Genomic DNA, 23614 nt, shown 5'->3' on the forward strand with positions numbered 1-23614 from the left:
AATTCTAAATGAAACAAAGCTGGTTTAGCACTTTTGCTAAAGAACAACGGGGAAAAGGTTTAGAGTGCTTCATTAAAACAAAGGGAAGAAATGTGTTTCTATCATATGTTCCAATGTTTTATTTTATTTATGTATTACATTACCATTTGAACTGTTTAAACCAGAACAGTCTTTGTTTCTAGGTGAAACCAGTGCCCCAAAGTCGGATTATTGTCTCTGCAAGATTCCTGAAGCCCATCAGAGAGCCCTGCACAATTTTGTAAGTTTAGTTCGTAAGCCCCTCCTCCTGTCACCTGCAGCAGTATTGGTATTGCTTGTGAGTATGCATGTGCATGACCGAATAAAGTCATAATCCAGTAATTAATGCCTGTAAATAATAAGTATTTAAATATTCAGACCCCCCCCCCCAGAAAACATAAACTTCGCAATCCAAATAGACTACATTACAGGCATTTAACAGATGCTCTTATCCAGAGCGACTTACACAACTTTTACATTCAATCCATTTATACAGCTGGATGTATACTGAAGCATTTCAGGTTAAGTACCTTGCTCAAGGGTACAATGGCGGTGTCCAACCCAGGAATCGAACCTACGACCTTTCGGTTAATAGCCCAGTTCCTTACCCACTGCACGACACTGCCGCCCTACTTTAAGACTACTTTCCAGACTACTTTCAAGAGAGCTGTTAAAATAATATGCATACTATATGTATGCTTACCACATCTTGGTTTTTAATTATAAATAACACAGAAACTGTCTCATAGTTAACACAGTACATCTATGGCAATGTAATTAGCCAGCACAAGGCTTATGCTTCAAAATGGAAATTTGAATTACATCCAAGATATGTGTGTTTTAACGATGGAGCTATTTCAGAACAGCTAAATATGAAATGGCATGTGCATATTTGCTTATAAAGCAGAAGGATGCTGTCGGATTCCTAGTCCTTCTTAGAAGTTTACAAAAGCAGCTGAACCTTAAATTAAGCGATTTGAGTCATCGGTTAGTGCAGGAAAATTGTCACCAGGGACTCCAACACATTGTGTCACTTCACCACATGTATTGCCTGAGTAGACTTTTCAGAGCGCATCAGAAAACTTCACTGGTCCCCTTACCAGATATACCCACATCTATGACTGTCCCAGTTTGACACTGAACACAGTATTTTGTATGCCAATAGTTTTCAAACTTGGTCCTGGCTACTTCTGTCTATGCTGGTTTTTGTTGCAAACACAATTGCATCCCCAGAGTTTTAACAAGGTAGTAATTAGGTTCTAGCAAACAATTACATAAAGAGTTGAACAATTTACTTATTAAATTAAATACTGAATCAGTAGGCACCTATTAAGTTGTAATGTTTAGTCGTTGTTGCATATACTTTGTTTGCAATGACTGCTTGAAGTCTGTGACCCACAAACAACACAAGGTGCTGAGTATCTCTGGTGATGCACTGCCAGGCCTGCACTGCAGCCATCTTCAGCCTGCTTTTTTTAGGGGCAAGTTTCCTATTCAGCATATAAATTGCATGTTCAGTAGGATTCTGATCAGGTGAAATGCCCGTTAAAAATGTTCCAGTTTTTGACTTTGAAAGACTCCTGTTGCTTTAGCAGTATGTTTGGATCATTGTCTTGCTGTAGCATGAAGCACAGTTTAGAAGCATTTGCTTGAACCTGAGCAGATGAGATGCTTCTGCACATTTAAGAATGAATTATGCTGCTGCTTTCAGCAGTTCCATCATCAATGAAGAGCCAGTACCTATGGCAGCCATGTATCATGCACAAACCATAACACCCCCCCACCATAGATGATGGATGGGGGGGGGGGGGGGGGGGGGAATGCTTTGGATCGTGGGCAGTTTCTTTTAGCCTCTACACTTTTCTCTTGCCATCAGTCTGATACAAGTGACGGTAAAGCCACACTGTACGCGACGACGCCACGCCGCATCCCCACAATCGGCTGTTTGTGGGCGTGTCACCTATTTTTGACAGACAGTTGTGTTCATTAAATGTTGACCGGGTTTAATGTCCTGTTTCATGTTATCGTTATGCCGTTGAAGAAAAATTTTAAAAATATGAAAATGTAAGATTGGATTTTGTATTTGAATTATTACGATAAACTAGACACCAGCCACGAGCTCGTCAGCAGCATTGCATCTTCTGTGAAATTTACACGATAATGGCTATCGACATACCAGAGAAACCGACAATTTCGGCAACTTTCCTCCACACTGCGTTCCTCTTGTTGGTGTCTCTATAGGAGGGCAGCGCAGGATCATATAGAGACGGGTAACCTGACACGGCAATTGCAGTGAGTTTTCCTTTCTTTTTTGAATGTGAAACGATAGAATGTGAAACTAAAATAAGAAAAAATGGGGACAATTTACTTGACGGATCATTAGATCAAATCTGATTGGTTACCGCGACGCGGTGTGGGGGGTCAAAGTTGAACTTTGGCCATCTCCCCCACGGCCTCGCCGCCTCTCGCTGCGCCACCTGCAATCCCAACATGCTTTGCAAGGAGCCACCGCCACCTCTCATTCAAAATGAATGGAGGCGGTGTCGCGGCGCTGCGTACAGTGTAGCTTCACCGTGAGTCTCAATCTGTCCAGAAAGTTTGTGAATTCTTCTGCAGACAGTAGTCACTGACACATCCACTCCTGCCTTCTGGAGATTGTTCCTGATCTGTCGGACAGGTGTTTGAGGGCTGTTCATTTTGGTGAGAATTCTTCGGTCATGAGCTGTTGAGGACTTCCTTGCCCTCCAGGACCTTTGTGATTACTGAGCTCACCAGTGCTTTCTTCTTAATGATGTTCCAAACGGTTAATTTTGGTAAGCCTAAGGTTTGGCTTATGCTTTTGTTTTTTCTTTTTTTATTTCTCAGTCTCATAATGGCTTTCTTGACTTGCATTGGCACAACTCTTGTCCTCTCTTTGACAAACAGTAATAACAGACAAGACTAGATACTGGAAGCTCTCTTATACCTGCACTAAAGAAGCTATTGAACACACCTGACTAATCAGAAACACCTGTGAAGCTATTTGTCCCAAACATTACGATGCCCTGAAATATTGGGACAATGTATAGTGCTATAATTTTTTTTTAAATTATGGAGTGCAGAGCCAAATCAAGAACAAATAAATATTTGACCAAATGTTACGTTGCTGACTGCATAGATATTCTACCTTTGTGAACCTATCCTTCAGTCAGCTTCACTGGTATGCAAGCTTGTGAGTCGATATTACTGAATGACAACAGCATTAGTATGAGTTTGAGTTCACTTAAAGATTTCACTTATAGATATGTCTGTCAGTGTCCACACCTCACATTGTTTATGTGTCACATTGTTGCAGCATCCTTGCCAATGGGGATGTGCTGAACCCAGCTATAAGGCTTCTGATACCGCAGCGGATTCTGGTTCAGCATGCGCGGGTGCTGGAAATGATTACAGAGAAAATGGGACTGAGGGTACTGGGAGGGGTACGCAGGTAAGCTGAAATGTACTCAAATTCCATCCTTGACAAGCTCTACATGGGCTAAAGTAGCTATAAAGAGACCACGTTACACAGTCCTTAACCCTTTTGCGCGAATGCCAAATCTGGCCTTATTAGGCAGTATTCTATTTAAGGCTTTATAACTCTAGATATGAGCATCGCATAGACTTGTCAAGACACCTGTACCATTTACAATGCTAAATACTTAGATTCATTTATTTCTACCTAAATCTAGGCTAAAATGCAAAAATAAAGTTATTATTCTTTAGTTCGAAATGAAATACTGAGAGATCACACACGCACACACACTGACACACACACATATAACAGGTAACACTACTCATGTCCTGGTTCAGAAACTCCATGACCACAAGTGTGTTGAAGTTTAGGGTGTTATGTGGAACTAGTAAAGATCAATGAAGCAAAAAGTAAGCAGTATACCCTGGTGTCTCCAAATCTATCCGAAAATGTATAAATTATGCATTGCTATAAATCATAACATAATCATATATATTCACTACAGATCAACTGTTTTCACTTATGCATCATTTCTAAGTGGGGATTACTATATTTAATTGGTATAATGGTCTAAGATATCTAGGAGTCCAAATACCTCTCCAGAACCTCTCCAAAAATGAATAAAATGCTTTTTGTCCAATATAAAGCATATGAATACCTAAATACAGTATGCAATCATTCACCCTTGTATGTTTGTCTGTACTCTACAGTATATAATATTTTGTTGCATGGGGATGGGATGACATTTAAAAAATGTTACTATTTTACGTTCATCTAGAACATATCAGGTCACCGTAAATTTGAATAAGTATTTTCCATCCCGAAAGAAACACACTCATGGAGATAACAATAAAAGCCAGTGTTCTAGCGTCACGATAAACCGGTGCATCAACACGTGACTGAGCCACCCATGAATGCAATAGGGCAAACCTCTTGAAAGACACTCAGTTTAATTGTGAGTTGTTTGAATTCTAACAAAGCAGGCCAGTATGAGCCACTACGCTAGCACTGCCCAGGCTAGGCTAACAATGCCTCTATACTAACAGTTATTTAGCTCCAGTTAAAAATATGCAGAGCATTATTTGCTAAGGCTAACAGTTGTCTCTTACGTCCATTGCACATATTGCAAATATAACAATGTCAAAAATATGACACAATGTAAATAATTGAAATATTACAAACAGTAATACATACATCTTCGTATGTGTCACCCTCCTTCCTTCTGCTCTTCTGACCCAGTCCCCAAATCCATGTCAGCAAGATTTTGCTTTAGCCATGTGATGAGTTGGCAAAATTTGTAAAATCTTCAAAAAGAAAAAAATGATTACGCCTCAACGAGTGCTTGTGTATTACTGCATAAGGTTACAGATAACTGTCCAATGCTGTGCTGAAGCAACCATTCATGCCGTTGTGCAAGGCTCGCAATCATTCTCATAAACTTCATGTGAAACATGGCATTCACTGTTGGAAAGATTAAACGGTCCTCTACTCGTAAAAAGCAAGTGGGGTTTTGTGTTTAGTTGAAGTAAATGCCTACCCCCACTTTATATTTGTGTGTATATTTCTCAAAGGAATTGTTCAAGATAATGAATGACCACTGAATCTTGAAAAGGACATCTTTATGTGTATAATCAATGGTAAGATTGTATATTTATTCCATATTTTGATGCAGATATTGGACGTAGAAAGATGTGGTGTAATTACACCAGAATTCCTTTTGTTTATTTCGCTATTCAGTGAGCAGTGTTTTTCACCACTGTATTGGCATACCTTCAGGCTATTTTTGGCTTTATCTATTCGCTAGGACAGAATACAAATGTTTGGTGGCGAAAGAATATTTTTATGAATAGATGGTATTGTCCAATGTGTCATGTTTAGTTGCAGTTGAGACTGGAGGGAGGGATTTCTCGATAAATGGATGACCTATGTGTCAATGCTGACACTTAGAAACTCTGTGTTTGACATAGTTGTCTATCATCTACTAATAAAGATAGAACACAGTTTGTTGTTTGCACTCATTGTTTGATTGCAAGAGCACTAAATGTCAGAGCTGAGCAATCTCAGGATTCCAGTTCCAGTACCAGGTCACAGTTCATTTAATTGTTACCAGTGTTTTGGAAGCCTGCTCATGTAAGTGTTTGTTTCTATTCCTGTTTGAATCAAATGTGGTCAAAAAGGCTTAATCTTTTTTATTTTTTTTTTATTTTTTTAAGTCTGGGCTTGGATTTAAAACAATTTAAATATGTCTTTCACAGCCTGTACACTTTGGATGGTACAATCATCAGTGAGGGGAAGGACCTGGAAAATGGACAATTCTATGTAGCTGTTGGGCGTGAAAAGTTTAAAAAGCTCCCCTATAGTGAGCTGATTTTCAACAAACCTATTGGAATGCGAAGATTTGTCGGGTAAGATTCATATGAAGTTTTGTATCATGCCTTGATGAAGTAGGCCAGTAGTTTCACTGTTCATTATCAGTAGTTTAACCTTGTAATGTTTGTATTTAGGGTTTCATTTAAGTAAGTTCCAACCTGTCCTATGTTTTATTGTACAAATACTGCTTTGAATGCTTACTGCATCCCTTTGTGAAGGGGGGCAAGGTTATATTTGAACAGTATATACTATCATATGTTATGGCTTTGTGAATCAATGAACAATGTATTATTTTTCGTATTCAGTGAGCATTCAATTTCATCCAGTTGCAGCACTTGCATTGTAGCTTTACTGCCGTTATTTAAAGTTAAGTACATATTTTGTGGAAGAACTAAGGCAACAGCATTGCAACAGAAGCAGCTTTCTTCAGAATATTCAGTTTCTTAGTCATAGTTAAAAAAAAATTAAAAATAAGAGGATACAAGCTTATTCCATTTGAATATGTTGTAAAATAGATTGTGTGTGATTTTAATTATATAACATCTAAATTTTCAGATCTAAAGCTGCATCACTACCTCCAATTTACAGATTCAGAAAACAAAATGGAAATGTAAGTGCATGCTTAATTTAAGACAAAACAGTGTTGTGCTAGCTTGCTATTTTTCCATGTCAGTGTCTTCATATGTGTGCAAGTGTCAGGCCTCTATATGCCTTACTAATGATTTTCAATTATTGTCAACTGGGTCTCCAATCCACTAGAGTTAAACAAAATACTCAGTTATGGGGTGATTTGCATAAAGTTACCCCCTGCCTGGCGGACATATTTTGTTCATTTTGACAAATTTTGCCTGTTGAAATCTGAAGAATCATAGTATTAAAAAGACAAAAACATTTTACTATAGGTGCTAGCCATCCCTAATAAGTGAAACAAGGCTCAGTGAACTGAAAAGTATATATCTCCTCCCATAAATATGTGTGGGTAAAAATAAAATAAACATTCCTAGGTACAAGTTCCCAATTTGAAGAAGAAATGAATCATCATGACCACACATAAATAGGACTTTAACAGCTGACAAACTGGGCTAGAACTGTCTGAAAACTATTCAAAATGTCATTAAAAAAACACCTCATTGATACTTGATATACCTTGTTGATATGAGACAAAAGTACAGACAGTCATTGTTTATTTAATGGTATTTACATGTATATATTTTACCATTTTACAATACCACTATAATTTGGTGCATGATCAAGCTTAGGTCGGTCACAATTAAATTCTCTTGGAGGGTAAGATCAGGAGCCAGAATAGAAGGTGGAGAGGTTAGATAATAGCAGTGTGGAATTTTTTATCCTATTTCCTTTGCTAACTTTGGCAGGTGGGTCGGGACCAGAGTAAGTCCATAGTGAGCAACGGTGAAGCGGAAGAAACCAAGACCTCTCCTCTCACCCAGCAAAAGGAGCACCTGGCCACCATCGTCAGCGAATTGTCCCAGGCCAGGCTCCTGAAGCTGAGGCAAAAGAAGAGTGGCATGACCATGAGCCTGGGAGGGCAGAGTAATGGTAAGAAAACTACCAGCACCGTTGGCTCCCTAGTGTTTCCCTTTAGATCATTGTCTGGCTAAAAGCCAGTACTTACATCTACTTGCACTGCCACAAAACCCTCAGGAAGCTGTTATTGTTTTGCAATGCCATATACTAATTTCAAATATTGAAACTTCAAAACATTCCAATAAATGCATCTCCTTTCACATTTTGCAAGACACATACAGCACATTTCATAAGGAGCTGCTGACCAAGGACTGAATATGATTTGCTTTCTCAGGGTGCACAATGGCAAACTTATTTTTAAATGGAATTCCTGCAGGTCGAACGTTGCTCAAACGGTCTGTTTGATCACATAGTGGTAGTATGTGGTGGCAGAAAATTCCCCTTAAAGCCATTAGTAGTATAGGATAGTGAAGAAAACCTTGAGTTAGCCAAGTGTCCTTATCTGATTATACTATTGTTAGGCCTTTATACATTTCCTGAAATTTGGCATAAAAAACTGAATGACACTTTTTGGGACCTCTTTTGTGTAGATACCAAACCTGCCAATCCTTACTTATTTATGCAGTGTTCTATTTAAGGCTTTTTATCTTTCTTTTGTAAATGTTATTTTAGCTTGTTGTTTTAGTTTATTGTTTTTGCTATGATGGAATACAAATTTCAGTGAACCTCCTGTATTCAGCAATTCTGATTTGTTCAAAGTAATGGCTATTGAAGTTGTGATGTGCAGGGACAGACTTAAACGCTTGATACAACACAAAGTATTACGAACTCACCAACTAAAAGCCACTAATTTACAGGGGATCAATATAGATACTGACTTTTCCTGTTTTTTGTGAATGTGTCATACACGTGTGACCGATTATGAATATCTGTTTAACAAAACTTATTTTTCTGACTGGCCACACAAATCTTCATTTAATTGTTCCATCAGCTAATTTTTGAACGACACATGAGGGTAGTGATTCACTACTACTAGTGAATATATAACATTGTGCTCCTCATGCTTTTGGAACCCTGATGATGGCTGTAAAGTGTAGGTCCAGCACGTTTTTAAATTCTTCTTCCCGTGTTTAAATAAAGGCTTTTAACTTCGTCATTATGAGTGCCTTAGATTACCACTTTGTTTTCATATTTTTGACTGGAAAACTGAACCTCCTTTTTTGATATATTTGCATTTCCTCCTCTTTCCAAGAACACCTTTTTGGCTACTATCTTCATCTGTGCAGCGCTCCTTCTCTAACTGCACAATGTTTTAACAATGTTATCACTGCACCCCAGAATACTGGCATGCTTTGGTTTAAACTTTACACTGATATACACTGTTGGCGTACTTAGTAGAAGTAGTTTTCAGTGACACTGTGGGCTAATTAAGCTATGTGGATGTTTGTGAGTAACCCTGGCATTATATTTGGAAAGAGATGTTGAGTTTTGTTAATGTTAATTTTTGCCACTTTGAGGCCACTATAGCTAGGGACCCGCTCACGTGCGTTGTATCAGTGTGAGCTGCAGCAGATATCTAAACGCGTCAAATCCCAGTGAAACTATTGATAGATAGTATTCTATGTTTGTGGAAACATACTTAATTACATTTTTGGATGAACTGCCCCTTAAATTTGAAATGTATTTGATTTTTGCAATCAATATACCAGTGTTTTCAGAATGCAGCATACATTATTTCAGCTTTTCTTTTTAAAAAAATCTATTTGCTCCTCAATTTTCAACCCACTATTCACTTCGTTATCACAAAATTGATTTGAACATAAACAAATTCTTTGATGCTGCTCTTAGGTTTCACAATAAGCTGTATTCATAATGTGTCTTGTGCTTCTGGCCTAAATAAATAAATAAATTTGGCCTGCTTAAAGCCCTGATCAATGTTTTCACAGATTAGTTATTATTATATTATTAATATGGAAATTATTTGTATGGGACAAATAATGGCCAAGAATACTTCAGCAAACATATTTTCATTTTGAAAATATTACGTACCAATCATCCTTAGTTTCCAAGGCAGTTGTGTCTATGAGGCCTTTCTGTATGACCATTTTTTGTTCTAGTATTTATGAAATTATAACTGCGAGTGGCCAAGTATTAATAGCCACGATGAAGCCAGTTAGTTTGCCGAGTCCACAGTTCCTCATGTCTCAAACCAGTTCCAGTGAGCAGTAATAATAATAATCATAATAATAATAATAGATGCCTCACACCTTTGGTGATATTCCACTAACTGAACAGTTATACCATTTACAAACATACCATGATCATAATTAAAAGCAAAATAAAAATGATTGTTATTCAAAGTGTATTTAGATATTGCTGCTTGCTATACCATCTTCCAGGTGTACCTGTCATTTTTTTATTTGTCCACATCTGTAATTATATTTATCTTAACAATATGGGCAGAACAATAGAAGTCCCCTGCTGGGGAATTCCATCAGTAGTCTGCTTGACACATTGCTTGGATTCTATTTGGACTGGGGAAAGTAAGGGTGCATTGTGTGTAACGTACCTCAAGGGGGCAGCATGCATATACACAATGTCAATTCCACCTGCAGAAAATGGAATTTGTAACCAGACTGTTGCATCTATGTACATGTCCTTTCTTATGCATACCTTATGCATATATATAAAAAAGTATATCTAATATGACAAATAAGAATAATTATTAAACTGCCTCTCTACATCATATAGATGCTCCATAGCATCCATACCTTAATGTGATGTTTTGAAGCCTCCAGTTTTATTTTTGCCTGAGGTGGCATATGCTTGCATAAGTGTAAAATGTGACTTTTTTGTTATTTCTGCTGGTGACAGCCAATATCTCACAGAATAATTGGACTTATGCTAAGTGGGAAAGTAATTGGCAGTGAACAGCTCTGGGCTGTAATGACCCCGAGGGAGTTTGTTTGTAGTCAGGATGAAACACTGTGCCCAGGGCCAGTCCAGGTGGTGCGAACACTGGTGCTCTCTTGGGGTGAGCAGTCCTGGGCAGATGGCTTGGGCGGTTTAACTCGCGATAATCTGCAACTTGCAGTGTACATTGGCCATCACCATGTTCCCAAATGAACCCTATCCCACAGCGCGTAACTTTGACCTATATAATTGTGGTATGAATCAGAAACACAGTTACTGTATTTTAGTATTGATTCACAGGCTAGTAAAACAAAAGCTTGACCAGACAACAGATGTCAGTGGATGCAAACCAGCAGCAGTAGCTTCATTACTGGTGGGGGGGCAGGTCTTGCCTTTGCTAAGCTGTGCATGTTCAATGTTCATTTAATAACGGCATGATGTAATGTCTGGGAGCTTATGTAACGTTTCTCCGTCAAGCCACAAGATGGCACTTGCGCTCCAGGATAGTGGTGCCCAGTGCAGACTAAAGGCATTACATCATCCTCCATATCCTGCTACACTTCAGCCTTTGTTGAAAGTGGACATTTAAAGGAGATTGTAGATTCCTTCTTGCCTTCTTGAAAATACTTATTTAATTTTCTTTTTTTTTGTTGCACAAAGTCATTCAGATATGTATGTGTACATCTTTTGCAGTGTGAGAAAAGGCAACAGTAGCTGCTCACATAATAGTGCTCATCAGTATGCAGAATAGGGCACCCAGATGGCTGATGGGGGAGATACTAATTTCCCTAGGTGATGAGGTACATCCAGGCCCCGTGCTCTCCCATCAAACATCCTGCCCCTCTGCGTGCATTCTGTAATTAATTAGCATCATCCACTGTGGTGATTTAGCAAAGATTTTTATATCTATGTCGTTATTCAACTTGTTTTTTTAATTTTCATTTATTTATTTATTTGTTGACCACAGGTATTGAACATTTTAGACTATGTTGGTCATTGGAAAATATCTGGTCACTGAAAGGGTTTGGAATATCCTTGTTATCCTGTAAACACTATTATATTTGTATGACTCTGATTTGATCTGATAGCAGAAACAAGCTGTAGGTCATTGAAGGTGCTAACGCAAGGTGTTTGAACATTTATATTTATTGTATGAATTTGGAGCTATTAATCCCCAGTGCCTTTCACTTTCATCTCTCGAAAAATCTTCTTTGTCATTAGATTTAAGTATGGCATGAAGTGGTAGTTCTCCTAATAATGTTTATTTCTGAAATGTGTTTCTGAAGCATTGGAACTGCAGCACTGCATGCTCTGTGCTTTATATGTGTTTTCATTAGCTAGTACTATTGGTGACAGAACAGCCAAAATGTTGTGAAATGTAGTCATGGTTTTCATATGCAAATCTGGTTTGATTGTCGGTAAATTTGACATATTTGAGAGATGCCAGTCTTTACTGCATAAAAAAAGAAAATCCTAAGTTCAGAAATAAGAGTTATTCAACGGAGATTAAAGGGAGTGTTTTATGACGCCAGTAGGCTTCATCTGAGTTAAGTGTAATCACCTTTTTTCCAATGAGCAGGACTTACTGAAGACACAATATTGAGTAAGAGCTGTTGACAATGGAAACCATTTGTTGTTTCATAGGCCACATCCACTATATGACCAAAAATATCTGGACAACCCTTGGTCTCCGTCTGTTTTTCATGGTTTGGGCTAGGCCCCTTAGTTCCAGTGAAGGCAAATCCAGCAAATCTTGTATGCCACAGCATACAATCACATTCTAGATGATTGTGTGCTTCCCCAACACTTTGGTGAAAGCCCTTTTCTGTTTCAGCATGACAATGCCCCCGGGCACACTGTGAGGTCCATATAGAAATGGTTTTGTCAAGAACGGTGTGGAAGAACAGAGCCCTGTCCTCAACCCTATCCAACACCTTTAGGATAAGTTGGAGAGCCAACTGCTAGCTAGGCCTTGTCGTCTAATCAGTGCCCATCCTCAATAACGCTCTTCTGGCTGAATGGATGCAAATCCCTGCAGCAATGCTAAAAAATAATAATAATTGCTAAATAATACAGTATATAGCTGCCAAAAAGAGAATGGGGGAACTTTGCTTTTAGTTATTAATTCTACATGTTAGGCATGATTGGTTGTTGTTATTCATGCAATCTCATGGAATGTCCAAGGTCTTTATGGAGCTGATAATCACACAAAAAGTTTGGATTACTGGAAACATTAAGGATCATCATTTGCAGTTATCCTGGAATGGCTTTTCAAATCTGCTGATAATCACCGATTTCTGAATAAGTATGACAGACTTGTCTCATTCTTGTGCGGGCAGTAAAACTGAAGGAGTACTTATATTATTTTCTAGAAAATTAGCATTTATAGTCAGCTGGGGATGCTATGAGCTGTTTGGCATGCAAACTTAGTTCATGGAACAATACAAAATAATTATGTTGTCATTTTCATGTATGCTCATGATCTGTCTTTTCTACAAAGTATTACTAATGTTTTGATATGAAGTTTCTGGAATGACAGCTCATTATAGGATGAGGCTGTAATGCAGATTCTGACACAGTGAAGGATAAATCCTCTGTAAATAAAAATGAAAACTGCAATTTCTTTCTCCTTAAAACATTTTACTGCCAACACTAAAACATGTGACGTGCTGCATCTGAAAAATAATGCTGTATGTCCGCACATCGTAAGACATACTCATAGATTGATTTCTTAATAGCCTCACCGGCAATTATTACACATAACAGATTTTAATATTCTGCCCGTTTTACTGTTGAGCTAGTGTCCAATAATCAGCATTTTAGTACGTTAGCAAAACATCAGGGCTCAAAATGTTAGCATTTTAATTTATCTCTCTTGTAGAACCACTGTTAACAGCTGCATTACAAGCATATATTAAGTTGAATACTCTGCCAAAGATCTTCAGGTCTTACGGGAAGTGTATGAGTGCTTTATGAAAGGAAGCTTTATCAGAGGATACATATGCACAGAGCATTACGTGTTAATCCTTTGTGCATAAATGATGAAAAAGGTATGGCCTATATTAAGATAGAAAGTATGGAAAGCTGTTTTGGAAACAGTTTTCAAAATGCAGTCTGAAAATGAAGAGCTGTAATGGAGAGAGCACTCCTGAAAATGATAGTTTGGTTTTGGTCTCCTGAAAAAATCAGAACCACACCAAGAATACTGAAGCTATGAAATTGGGATTTTATGAACTGTATTCTCCTTTAAGTAATCTCTCTGTCGTACTATAACAATGTTAAAATAGCCCATTAAAGAGCTACATCTCTCAGCCTGGCTTTGCAGATCCCTCTCCATGTCAAAAATGGCCAGCCTCTTTTGTGCATTTTCAGAGAGCTTGAGGTCTAGGAAGAATTTGGAGAGGAGTTGAAGTCACTTAGATAATGTGCTGTCTAAGCTAAAGTTAAGAGGGTGAAGAATGGATTCCCTCATTATTATCTTATATTGGTGCTGGAACACCAATATAAGAGTAATGCAGGGGTTCTCCATTCTTTGCATGTGAGTCTAATTTCCATATTCAACTGTGTTGCCTTGTTGAATGAGGTGCTTCTGTTCATGCTAAAATCTGCGTGATCATGATGTTACTTGAATGTGTGAAATCACGAGAGCTTGGAAATGAACAGTTACGTTTTCAGATATAAAAATTCATATTGTGAAGTTGCTTATGTGAATTCTTCAGTAGTGCATCAGGGTGTTGACATATTTCATTTTAATTGTAGTAACATGTTTTAAAAGGCTGTCTTGGCGTTTATCTTACTGAATGACAGAAGTGTTGCACATAATAAGGTTGGGTGATCAGACAAATACATTGGGTACTGATGGATGATTTTGCCGGTTTTGCCGATTTAAGGCCCTTTATTTTTTAGATGCAACCAGCATAAATTTATAGCATAAACCACTCTGTGGGTCTGGCGGTCTCTAGTTTGGTCTGCTTGTCCAGAATGCTCAAGTTGAACTACGTGTGAGCGGAAGTGCAGGAACAAGCAATACTGTCACTGCTGATTCTGAGACACCGCTATCTAATCTCCATACCGTGTACCAGTGCGCTTTTGGACTAGACACCGAAAAGCACAGCCGGAAAGATCTCAAGGTGGTTTATTTTTAATTGAAGAAGAGTAGGCATATTGCCTCAATAAAGGTAGATCAGCAAAGAAAGACTATGGATGTCTGCGTATAAGAAAAAGGCAGATTTATTTTGAATACATAATTAATTTTTTTTTTTGGTTCCCAGCAGTCCCACTCAATGTATCACACAGCGAACACAGCGCTCCACTCAGCGCCTGCGTGGCCTAAGGCTGCGGGTTAAAGGAAGCAGCTGACTGACAGGGGCGTGTTTCTGAGGAAACACACAATCTGTCTACACTCTCCCCAGCTGGCAGCAGGGGCCGTGTATGACCATGCTTGAGAATAGTTTGTGAATTTGACTTTCCAATTTTGGGTGGGATTAGAAATGACAAATTTATTTCTAGAATTAAATTAATTAATTAAAAAATAGGCCCCCATGCCCCCCAACCACACACACCCCCCCCCCCCCCCCCCTTCAGAGGACAAATGCATTGGTGTTCGACCATTGCAGAGGTGACGTAAGCCGATGGGAAGACTTTTTTTCACATTGCCCAACCCTAGTATATAACAAAGACGATTCTTGTACGAATAACCCCCTTTTTACAAAAAGGTCATGCTTTCAAGTTGATCTATGTATTTCACGAATGTCAGGTTATTTTTAATAAGGCTTCAGAGATCAGTCAATATAACCATATTTTATGGCAATAACTGCACAATAACATGACTACTTATACATGTAATGTATGTCTAGAGGCTTTGGCTGATTGAATCAAGAAAAATTGGTTATATGGTGGATCTGTCCAAGGTCCTGAAGAGTTGGCTCAGTAAAAATTAAAACAGTTTATGCAGTAGATTCAACTGTCTCATAGAAGACCAAATTCTTTATTAACAGGCATGCAAATAGCCTTCAACCAAAATCTGCTTATTAAAAATCTTTATTGTTTTTTCAAGTGTAAAGATATCTTGGCTGATCATTAAAATCAAATCAAATAAAAAGGAAAGGCTTGTATTGGCTTTTGTATATCAGTAGAAACATTTAAAAAAAATTTCGATTTATCTTGGCGTCAGAAAAGCTTGACCTGTCCCTAACCCAGCCTATTTGTCAGTGTCCGAATCATACCACGAGCATGCCAGTCTTTGGGGCATCAGCACTACAACAACACAGACTGTGGGTTTATAGGTCAGAGAGCTTCAGAGCTCCATCATTACCATCCAGGCTAATCACTGCATGCAGACTCTGAAAGGCCCATCCAATTTGACATGGGCTTTTTGATTACCAAGGCTATGCGTGGTCAAATCAACAAAAGAACTCAGAGAAGGACTATGGTCTGATAATCATGCTTTTTTATGTTCATAAACAATACTCTTCCCTAAGGCAGGAGATATTACTGAAATATTTTTTTTTGTTCTTGTTTTTGACTTACTCTCCCATGAGAAATTTATATTTGTCAAAAGAAACAGATTAATCCCTTCAAGAAAGATGATGTACTCAATGGCCACCATTGTAATTTTCCACAATTAGGCTAAGCACTATGCTTAGTCTCACAATTCAGCATCAGTGTGGAGCACAAAGGAAGCTCGGCACACAAGGCTGAGTGCAGTCTCAATGCCGTAGCACTTTATATCTGCTGATTCAATCAGCAGAATTATGAAAATTAAATTGCTTTTGTAAAATCTTTCAGTTAATTTTGTGAAGGCACAATTTCAGTTTCAACGGCCGTAAATTTTGGCCAAAAGCAGATTCTTTCATTTTAACAGATTTAAAACAGGAGAAAATTAATTGTATTCTACCTGGTCTACCAAGCATAAGGATAAGGTTTTTGAGGGAAAAAATACATTGTATTTTCCAAAAATCAAAATGTTTTTTACTCTTCGAGCTGAACAGGTCATTTTGGGTAGGCGTGCTTTGAGTTGATTGGTTAAGCTCTCATGCTCAATGCCCTGATTGGTTAAATAACCAGGAATGCCACAAGCTCCGTTCCCATCTCCTGCCTCACATTCCTCCTCCGGAAAAGTGAACAAACAAAAATGACATCTGTAAATCATCCAGTACACTGTATATGTTTGAGTCAGAGTTGGATCTTAAATTTAGTCACAGTTCAAGAATCAAGGGCCAGACAGGAACTGTCCGGACGATAAGCTTTTTATATGTAATCACAAACTAGGTCTATAGTTTAGCTTACCTATCACAAACCTAGCACTAAATGCCACTAAAATACAGGACCTTTGAAGTTGTTTTCAATTAATTGGTTTTATCACTTTGAACTTACTAAGCATTGAAATTACATCTTAGTTTAAACTTAACGTTATTACATTACAGGTAGAGTGACTTAACCTCTTAGCGCAAAGCCCCTAGTGGTCGGCACGCCGGCGTGTCTAGATTGCTCAATTCATACATTCTGTGCTCCTGCAACCAAATTATGAGTTTAAAACACAAACTCTGTGTTCTAGCTTTATTAGTAGACAATTCAGTACAACTATGCCGAATACGGAGTTTCGCAGCGCCACCATTGTCGCGCTGGTTGTGCATTTACCAAGCACCCCCTCCCTGCAGTCTCATCTGTAACTACACCCCTCACGCGTGACACACTGGATGACAGTGTCAATCTGGGCATACATGAAAACATTTTTTACTACTAAAAATTTGTATTCCGTCGTGGCAACAAGATAAAGCCAACAATAGCCGAAGGTATGCCGGTACAGCTGTGAAAAACACTGAAATAAACTAGATGCATTTTTTAAAAATGATACCATGTCATTCTACTGTCAATATCTGTGACTAAATATGGAATAAATGTACAACCTTATTGGTTTTACGCGTAGAGATGTCCCTTTCCAGACGGAGTGGTCATATATTGTCTTGGACAATCCGTTTATGAAATATACAATCATTTGTGACACCTGGGTACCTTCCAAAATAGCTGTGCATAATACCACACATTGCTTTCGGTGTTGCCGTCCTTTGTAGTACAATTTGGCTTGATCAACAGTTAATCGATCGAATAGGTGACAGGATAAGCTTTATAACAATGTATAATATGGATACTTTTACTTTTGGAATAGCGTTTTATATCCCAGCGTTTGTCTAATTTATAGCTGCACTACGCATTCAGTCGTAGTGCAGCTGGCGAATTTTTATCAATGACTTTTGCCGTTTCTTGGAAAATACTATTATTCTTGAGAAATTCTGAGCATGGCTAAGGCATATGTTTGCTGATAGACCTAGCTGATATACTGTTTTCTGGGCTAAGTTAGAACTTGGGAGCCACAGCATTCATTCTGTCTCTATCTACTGAACACAGATAAGATTTCATCGTCCAAATGTAAGTGTTACTGCTGAACAAATTTTGTTTATATACGTATTTTTGAAATTGACTCTTTGTCTTTAAAAGAGGTTAGTGGTATTTTATAATGAGGATATTTCACACTGTGGTCAAGGGGTTTCTGATCCATGCCATGTATAATTTAACCTGCTGTAAATGTCCAATCTCTCAGTATTTCATTGAAAACTAAAAAAAGAACAAATTGATTTTAGATTTTTTGCCAAGACAATTGTGGCACTTTAGTTTATAGTCATAATTTAGGAAGAAATAATCTAAGTTAGTATTGTAAATGGTACAAATAGCTTACTTCATTTAAGCCATTTTCCAAGTCTCTGTGATGCTCACATCTGGAGTTACAAAGTTTTAAATAGGGTACCCCCTAAATGGGCAAAGATTGGCCATATTTGGCATGTGCGCTGAGGGGTTAACCAGTGTCTACACTTTATTTACATTGTATCCAATTATACATCTGGATATATAGTGAGACAATGCAGGTACCTTGCTCAAGGGTACAACAGCAGTGTCCTACCTAGGGATCGAACCTGTGACCTTGAGGTTATAAGACCAGTTACTTGCCCAATTATTTGTAAATAACTAGTTTTTGACAGTAATGGCACTGTAAATTTCACATCACAAAATCTTGACAAAATTTAACATTCATTGTGAAAAGCTGTGAGCAACACAACAAAAAGAACAGACCTGCAGATAACATATTGTTCTTGCAGTCAATATAACCAAAGTATTAGATATATTTATTAGATTGAGAGGACAGTAGAAATTAATTTTGAAATATCTTTCCCCCATCCATCAGTGTAATAGCTTCCTAATGCTGTGCTATGGAGATGCACAGAGAGGCAGGTATGTTTACAAATGCCTGACCAATCACATGGAACCTGTGGCACCAAATTACATTACATTACATTTATTTGGCAGATGCTTTTATTCAAAGCGACGTACAAAAAGTGCATTTCATGGTCATAGACAACTACTAAACACAGGTTCAATAAGATACTTATTTTATACAGCTATTTCTAGCCAAGAACACAGTTTAGTTCACACAGTGAACACTATAACTTGGGTAAAACAAACTTTCATTGGCTTTTAACCTCCACTGTATTTCACAACAGCAAAGAGATGGACATTATTGTGATACAATGACAGATAAATCCAGGAAAGCTTGTTCAGGACTGAATGAATTGCATATACCTTTACAAAGATAATGTGTGTTTGACTGAACCACTGCCCTTGGAACTACAAATAGAAGATGTCCATTGTCACCTGGCAATTCAATTGTGGCATTAAGCAAGTTAAAATAAAAAGGAAGCTATAAAATAAAAATATATGTACCAGCTAAAAAATCATAATAATGGATTTGTTCAAGCGATATTATTATTATTATTATTATTGTTATCATTATTATTCACTTACCCCTTATTATTCATCGGAACCTCATGTTGAACTGTAGCATTTGTCTTTATTTTTTATTCTTATTTTATATAACTAGCATGCCAAATTTTGAGCTGCTTACTGTTATGTTCTCAACCCCAAGCTCTTGAACGCAAATTAAATCTTGTGCACACATTCAATCAAGACAGTGACAGTGTCAGTAGTGAGAAAGCTCAAAGAGGAATTTAAATCAAAATAAAATACCAATACTACTGAAGGAACAAAGAGGATACATTGAAGAAAAATTAAGTTGTATGCCATCTATAGCCTTAGGAAGCCTAACAGTAAATGAATTTAATAATAAATAAATAAATAATATGAATCATAAATGCAGTAAGCATTTCATCTGCCGCCCATTGTTCCTATAATGGCTTATTATTTAATAATGCTTTGTTCAGTTTACTTAGAAATATGAACAGATAGATTTGAACATAATGCAATGTAATATCTTATGGACTAAGACATTAAAAAATAGTTTTATTTGTAAAAAAATAAAATCTCTAATCACAACACCGTGTTTTTGGCTTATTATCATGTCATCTTATCATGTGGGAGAATCAGGTCTATGTTACCATTGTTATATGTTACTATTGGGATAGAACATACATACTTGTGGCTCCTGACCACAATTAGGTGCAAACAGTGGAATGTACAATTTTGATAACAAAAAAGGTACATGAATAAAAGGTGTATATGTATTCAGGGGAGAAATATTGTAACAAGTGATGGGGCACTAAGGAATTTAGGAATCACAGTGTTACGAATTGAAAGCCCTACAATGTTGCAATAACAAAGAGGGTGGAACTGATTGTAACATTTAACCACCACAACCACTAGCCTACACAAAGACGCAGCCAACACGCAGAGGTTTTAAAAGAGAAAACGATTATTTATTATATACAGCCTAAAGAATCCTAAAACTAACAGTGGCAGTCTAGCTAAAGTCACACAAAGGCTAATTATTAGAGCCTCATCGGGCAGCCAGCACAGCAGTCCAAGTCCTCCGTGAGGCCGGTCCACTCCACCAAGTCCAACTACAGGGATCCCGTGATGTTAGCATCCTCTGCTGGTCAGGTACTGAACTGCCGGATACAGCGCGACTAATCCAAATCTTTTAGCTAACTTAGAGGTTGGATAGAATCCTCGGAGCAGAGCGAAGTCAGGCGTGGCTTTCAGCAGCAGATGAAAAGACGGTTCTCCTGCGATGACGGCATCCAGCTGTTATATAGGTCCGCATCTTTTCCTAAGCGTTGCTCTGCAACAGTCTCCGGCGTCCCCAGCTATGGCCGCATCTGGTCCGGTCTCCGAGCGACGACACCGGCGTCCTCGTCACCGTGCATCCTCCAAAACGGTTCCTCCGCGACAGTCGTCGGTGCGCCCTTCCCAACAGCATCCTCCAAGTCAGGTCACCCGGCAACAACATGCATGTTTACCTCCACCTGTGTAGGGGAACACAAACAACCAGCAATACCCAGCCAAAAACTCAAAACAGTAACATCCCTTAATGATAATTGTGTTCTAAATAATACACTGGGATGTAACACACAGACAGCCACCTTATCTGTAGTTAATCCACCTATAAGTGAGGTGAATTGCCTGGGATGGGGGGGGGGGGGGGGGGTCAGTAAACATCTGTCTTTAATATTGGCTAACAATTAAACGAAATACTGTTTTTTTTTCCATTTTCACAGTTTGTCACTAAAACCCACTGGAGTGAGTTTGTGAAGAAAAAGTGCAATGGTTGCATTTACTTTTCAATTCCCAGTTCAAATCCTGATTGAATAGCAGCTACTGTATATAATTCTCTGCCTATTATCCTCAAGTACTACAGAACAATACCAGCATGAATACACTGCACCAATGTCTGTTATTTTATAATGCATAAAATACTCATTAAATTATTTCCATTCAAATTTTAGGACTGTCAAATTAATATAACGAGTTATCATTTGGAAACATGCTCGTAATCAACCTTCCAAAACAATTTGGGCTTTAAACGGTAAAAATAGTAAATGTGTAAATTAAAATTGAGCAAATGGAGAGGAGATTTTAGACAGAGAGCTCTATAAAAGCACATCAAGCACTTACGAGTTCTGGAGAAAATTGATTGAATAAAAACAGAAAAATTATTAAACTTGCTGACAGTATTAATTCAATTATCCACAGGAAATGAAACGTAATGATGGAATTGGTGGGCCTGCTTTCACGTCTGCCTGTAATGCACTAATGTGGCTTTAAAGCAATCATTTGATGTTCACATAACGACTTCAATCCTCAGCCTCCCTGCTTGGGGAAGCATGCAACGTTTTTTTCCTCCTTTAGTTTCTTAGCAATTTTAAGGCACATTAAAATAATGAATTACCAACAACGGGGTTAAAGTACATTCTCTGCTGTTGTAATTTAATTTCAGAGGAAAATGCTGAAAAAATCAGCGTGAATTCTGTAACAAAGAAACACAGCTCTGTTTAGTACAATATGGAAATCAAAAACGGCTTTGACTTTGGTGAGGATTTTTAAAAAAAATTTTATTTCTGTAAATACAGAAATAGCTTTAAAGTGGTAAAACAGTCATATACAGTATAAACTAAACTAACATGAGCAGCAATGCTCATTGATTTGTATGTTAAAACTAAATTTTAGTTTCATTAATCTTATTTTCATTCAAACTGCTTTATACCTTGGAACCTTGTCCGAAGTTGGAAGTGTATACTGTAGTGTATTTCTTAGTTGTATTTGCCCAGGTCAGTACAAAACTATAGAAAATATACCAAACACTAAAATATTGTGTTAAAATCTTAATGTTCCCTTTGAAATAATTCACAGGCCTTGATGAGAATGAGCAAAAAGGGCTGCATGGTACTAGTAACAAGCTACATTTTATGTTAAAAATTCAGAAAAATATATTTCTTTATACTAATGCAATTGTTTAGAGAAAAACACACACATACATGCACACATGCACGCACAAACACACAGATGTAACTTAGTCATTTGGCAAAGCCTTCAAATGGTTAAAGGTACTTTTTAAAAACCCTTGCGTTCAGTAAGTTTATGCAAGTTCAGGTACGCAGGCCAGATAATATAAAATTGCTGAAAAACAACATCTCAGAACGGTAGAAATGGCAAATAGAACCCTGTAATTCTCAGGTCTCGATTTCCGTGATTGGCAGCTCTAGGTCATTAAGTTGTACGGCCTTGTTTGCTATAATGCTGTACTAAAAGGATGTGAGCAACCAGTATTCGATGCAAAAAGATGCTATCTGTTAAATGTTACAAAGTGCTCTGCATTATAGGATGTGTAACATACAGATGTTCAATAGTGGTTATTAACAAATATAGGTACTTGCATTTAACATGATGGTGTATGTGACACCATGTTTTCACCAATTCGGCCTTCTTCTAGTAATGTTCCTGTAATGATGATCATTTTAACCATGTGCAAGTAAGTACATGTATGTATAACATTGCTGAACTGCTGGACCTGTTAAGCAACACTAAGCAACACCCAGTATTCTTTAAATATGAATACACTTCATTGTGTACACTAGTATACTGTAACCTAAACCTTATTTCAGGGTAAATTTAGGATATTCTGAAATATTTTTGTTTCATATTTTTTTTTGCTCTAGTATTCATTATTACTAAAAATCTAATTTAAACATTTCATATGGACAGATTATATAACCAACGTGAGAAATTATGACATTAGTTAATTGCTTCAAGTATCATGACATCCCTCAATGAAAAGAAAACCAAGGAAAATGTAGTTGGACAAATGCAAACAGATTTTTAAAAAAAAATAAAAGTACACCAGCACTTTAATTTAGCTCCCACTTCTGTACTGTTTAAACTCATCGATTAATCTGAATGGTTGGATTTCTTTTTCATGTCAACATTAAAAGAGGCTTAAAGTCACCTATATTGCCACCCTACTACCTAAGTAAATAAGTAATACTTTAGTAACACAGAAAGTGACAACAGTCAGTAGACTGGCGAAGTATTCCATAACAAATTCCTGTTTATTCTCAAAAATACCAGGGTAAGACGGAACATTATCAGGAAATCACAGGCTGGCATAATGATAAATCATTCAGAAATAAGGGTCTTTTAGCTCATTCTCATTTCAGAACATTCCATTTCTTATTTCTGCATTTTGTGTTATGCAATCTGTAATTAGAGCTGAATTGAAATGTATGTTACAACTGCAGATTGCATATGCTTAATATATAAATTTCAGCTAGTGCACCAACTATATTTTGCCAGCACACACACACAGAAAAAATAATTCTGCTAACTTAAAATAATATATAAAAACATAATCGGAAAATAATTGGAGACAATTCAAATGTGTTCAAAATGTATGGTGCGACAGTGCAGACAGTTTATAAAATACTTGTAATGTCCCTAAAGGACTTAATCATGCCTGCCCAAGTCTTCTTAACATCACATGCAATGAAA

The 23614-nt window shown here is 37.5% G+C and overlaps 1 protein-coding gene across 3 annotated transcripts in view; it reads left to right on the forward strand.

Moving 5' to 3' along the window:
- LOC118216754 (doublecortin domain-containing protein 2-like) overlaps window positions 1–23614 on the forward strand; it is a 44819-nt gene that overhangs the window by 6691 nt on the left and 14514 nt on the right. For 2 of the 3 annotated variants that reach the window (XM_035398322.1, XM_035398246.1), the window contains exons 3-8: window positions 183–259; window positions 2260–2310; window positions 3353–3487; window positions 5767–5916; window positions 6437–6491; window positions 7258–7441. In XM_035398322.1, the coding sequence (XP_035254213.1) occupies window positions 183–259; window positions 2260–2310; window positions 3353–3487; window positions 5767–5916; window positions 6437–6491; window positions 7258–7441 (652 nt within the window). The remainder of the gene's footprint in view (window positions 1–182; window positions 260–2259; window positions 2311–3352; window positions 3488–5766; window positions 5917–6436; window positions 6492–7257; window positions 7442–23614) is intronic. The other variant, XM_035398410.1, reaches the window with a different exon arrangement.

The sequence above is a fragment of the Anguilla anguilla genome, chromosome 1 (assembly GCF_013347855.1).
Source record: "Anguilla anguilla isolate fAngAng1 chromosome 1, fAngAng1.pri, whole genome shotgun sequence".
In the NCBI taxonomy this organism is placed as follows: domain Eukaryota; kingdom Metazoa; phylum Chordata; class Actinopteri; order Anguilliformes; family Anguillidae; genus Anguilla; species Anguilla anguilla.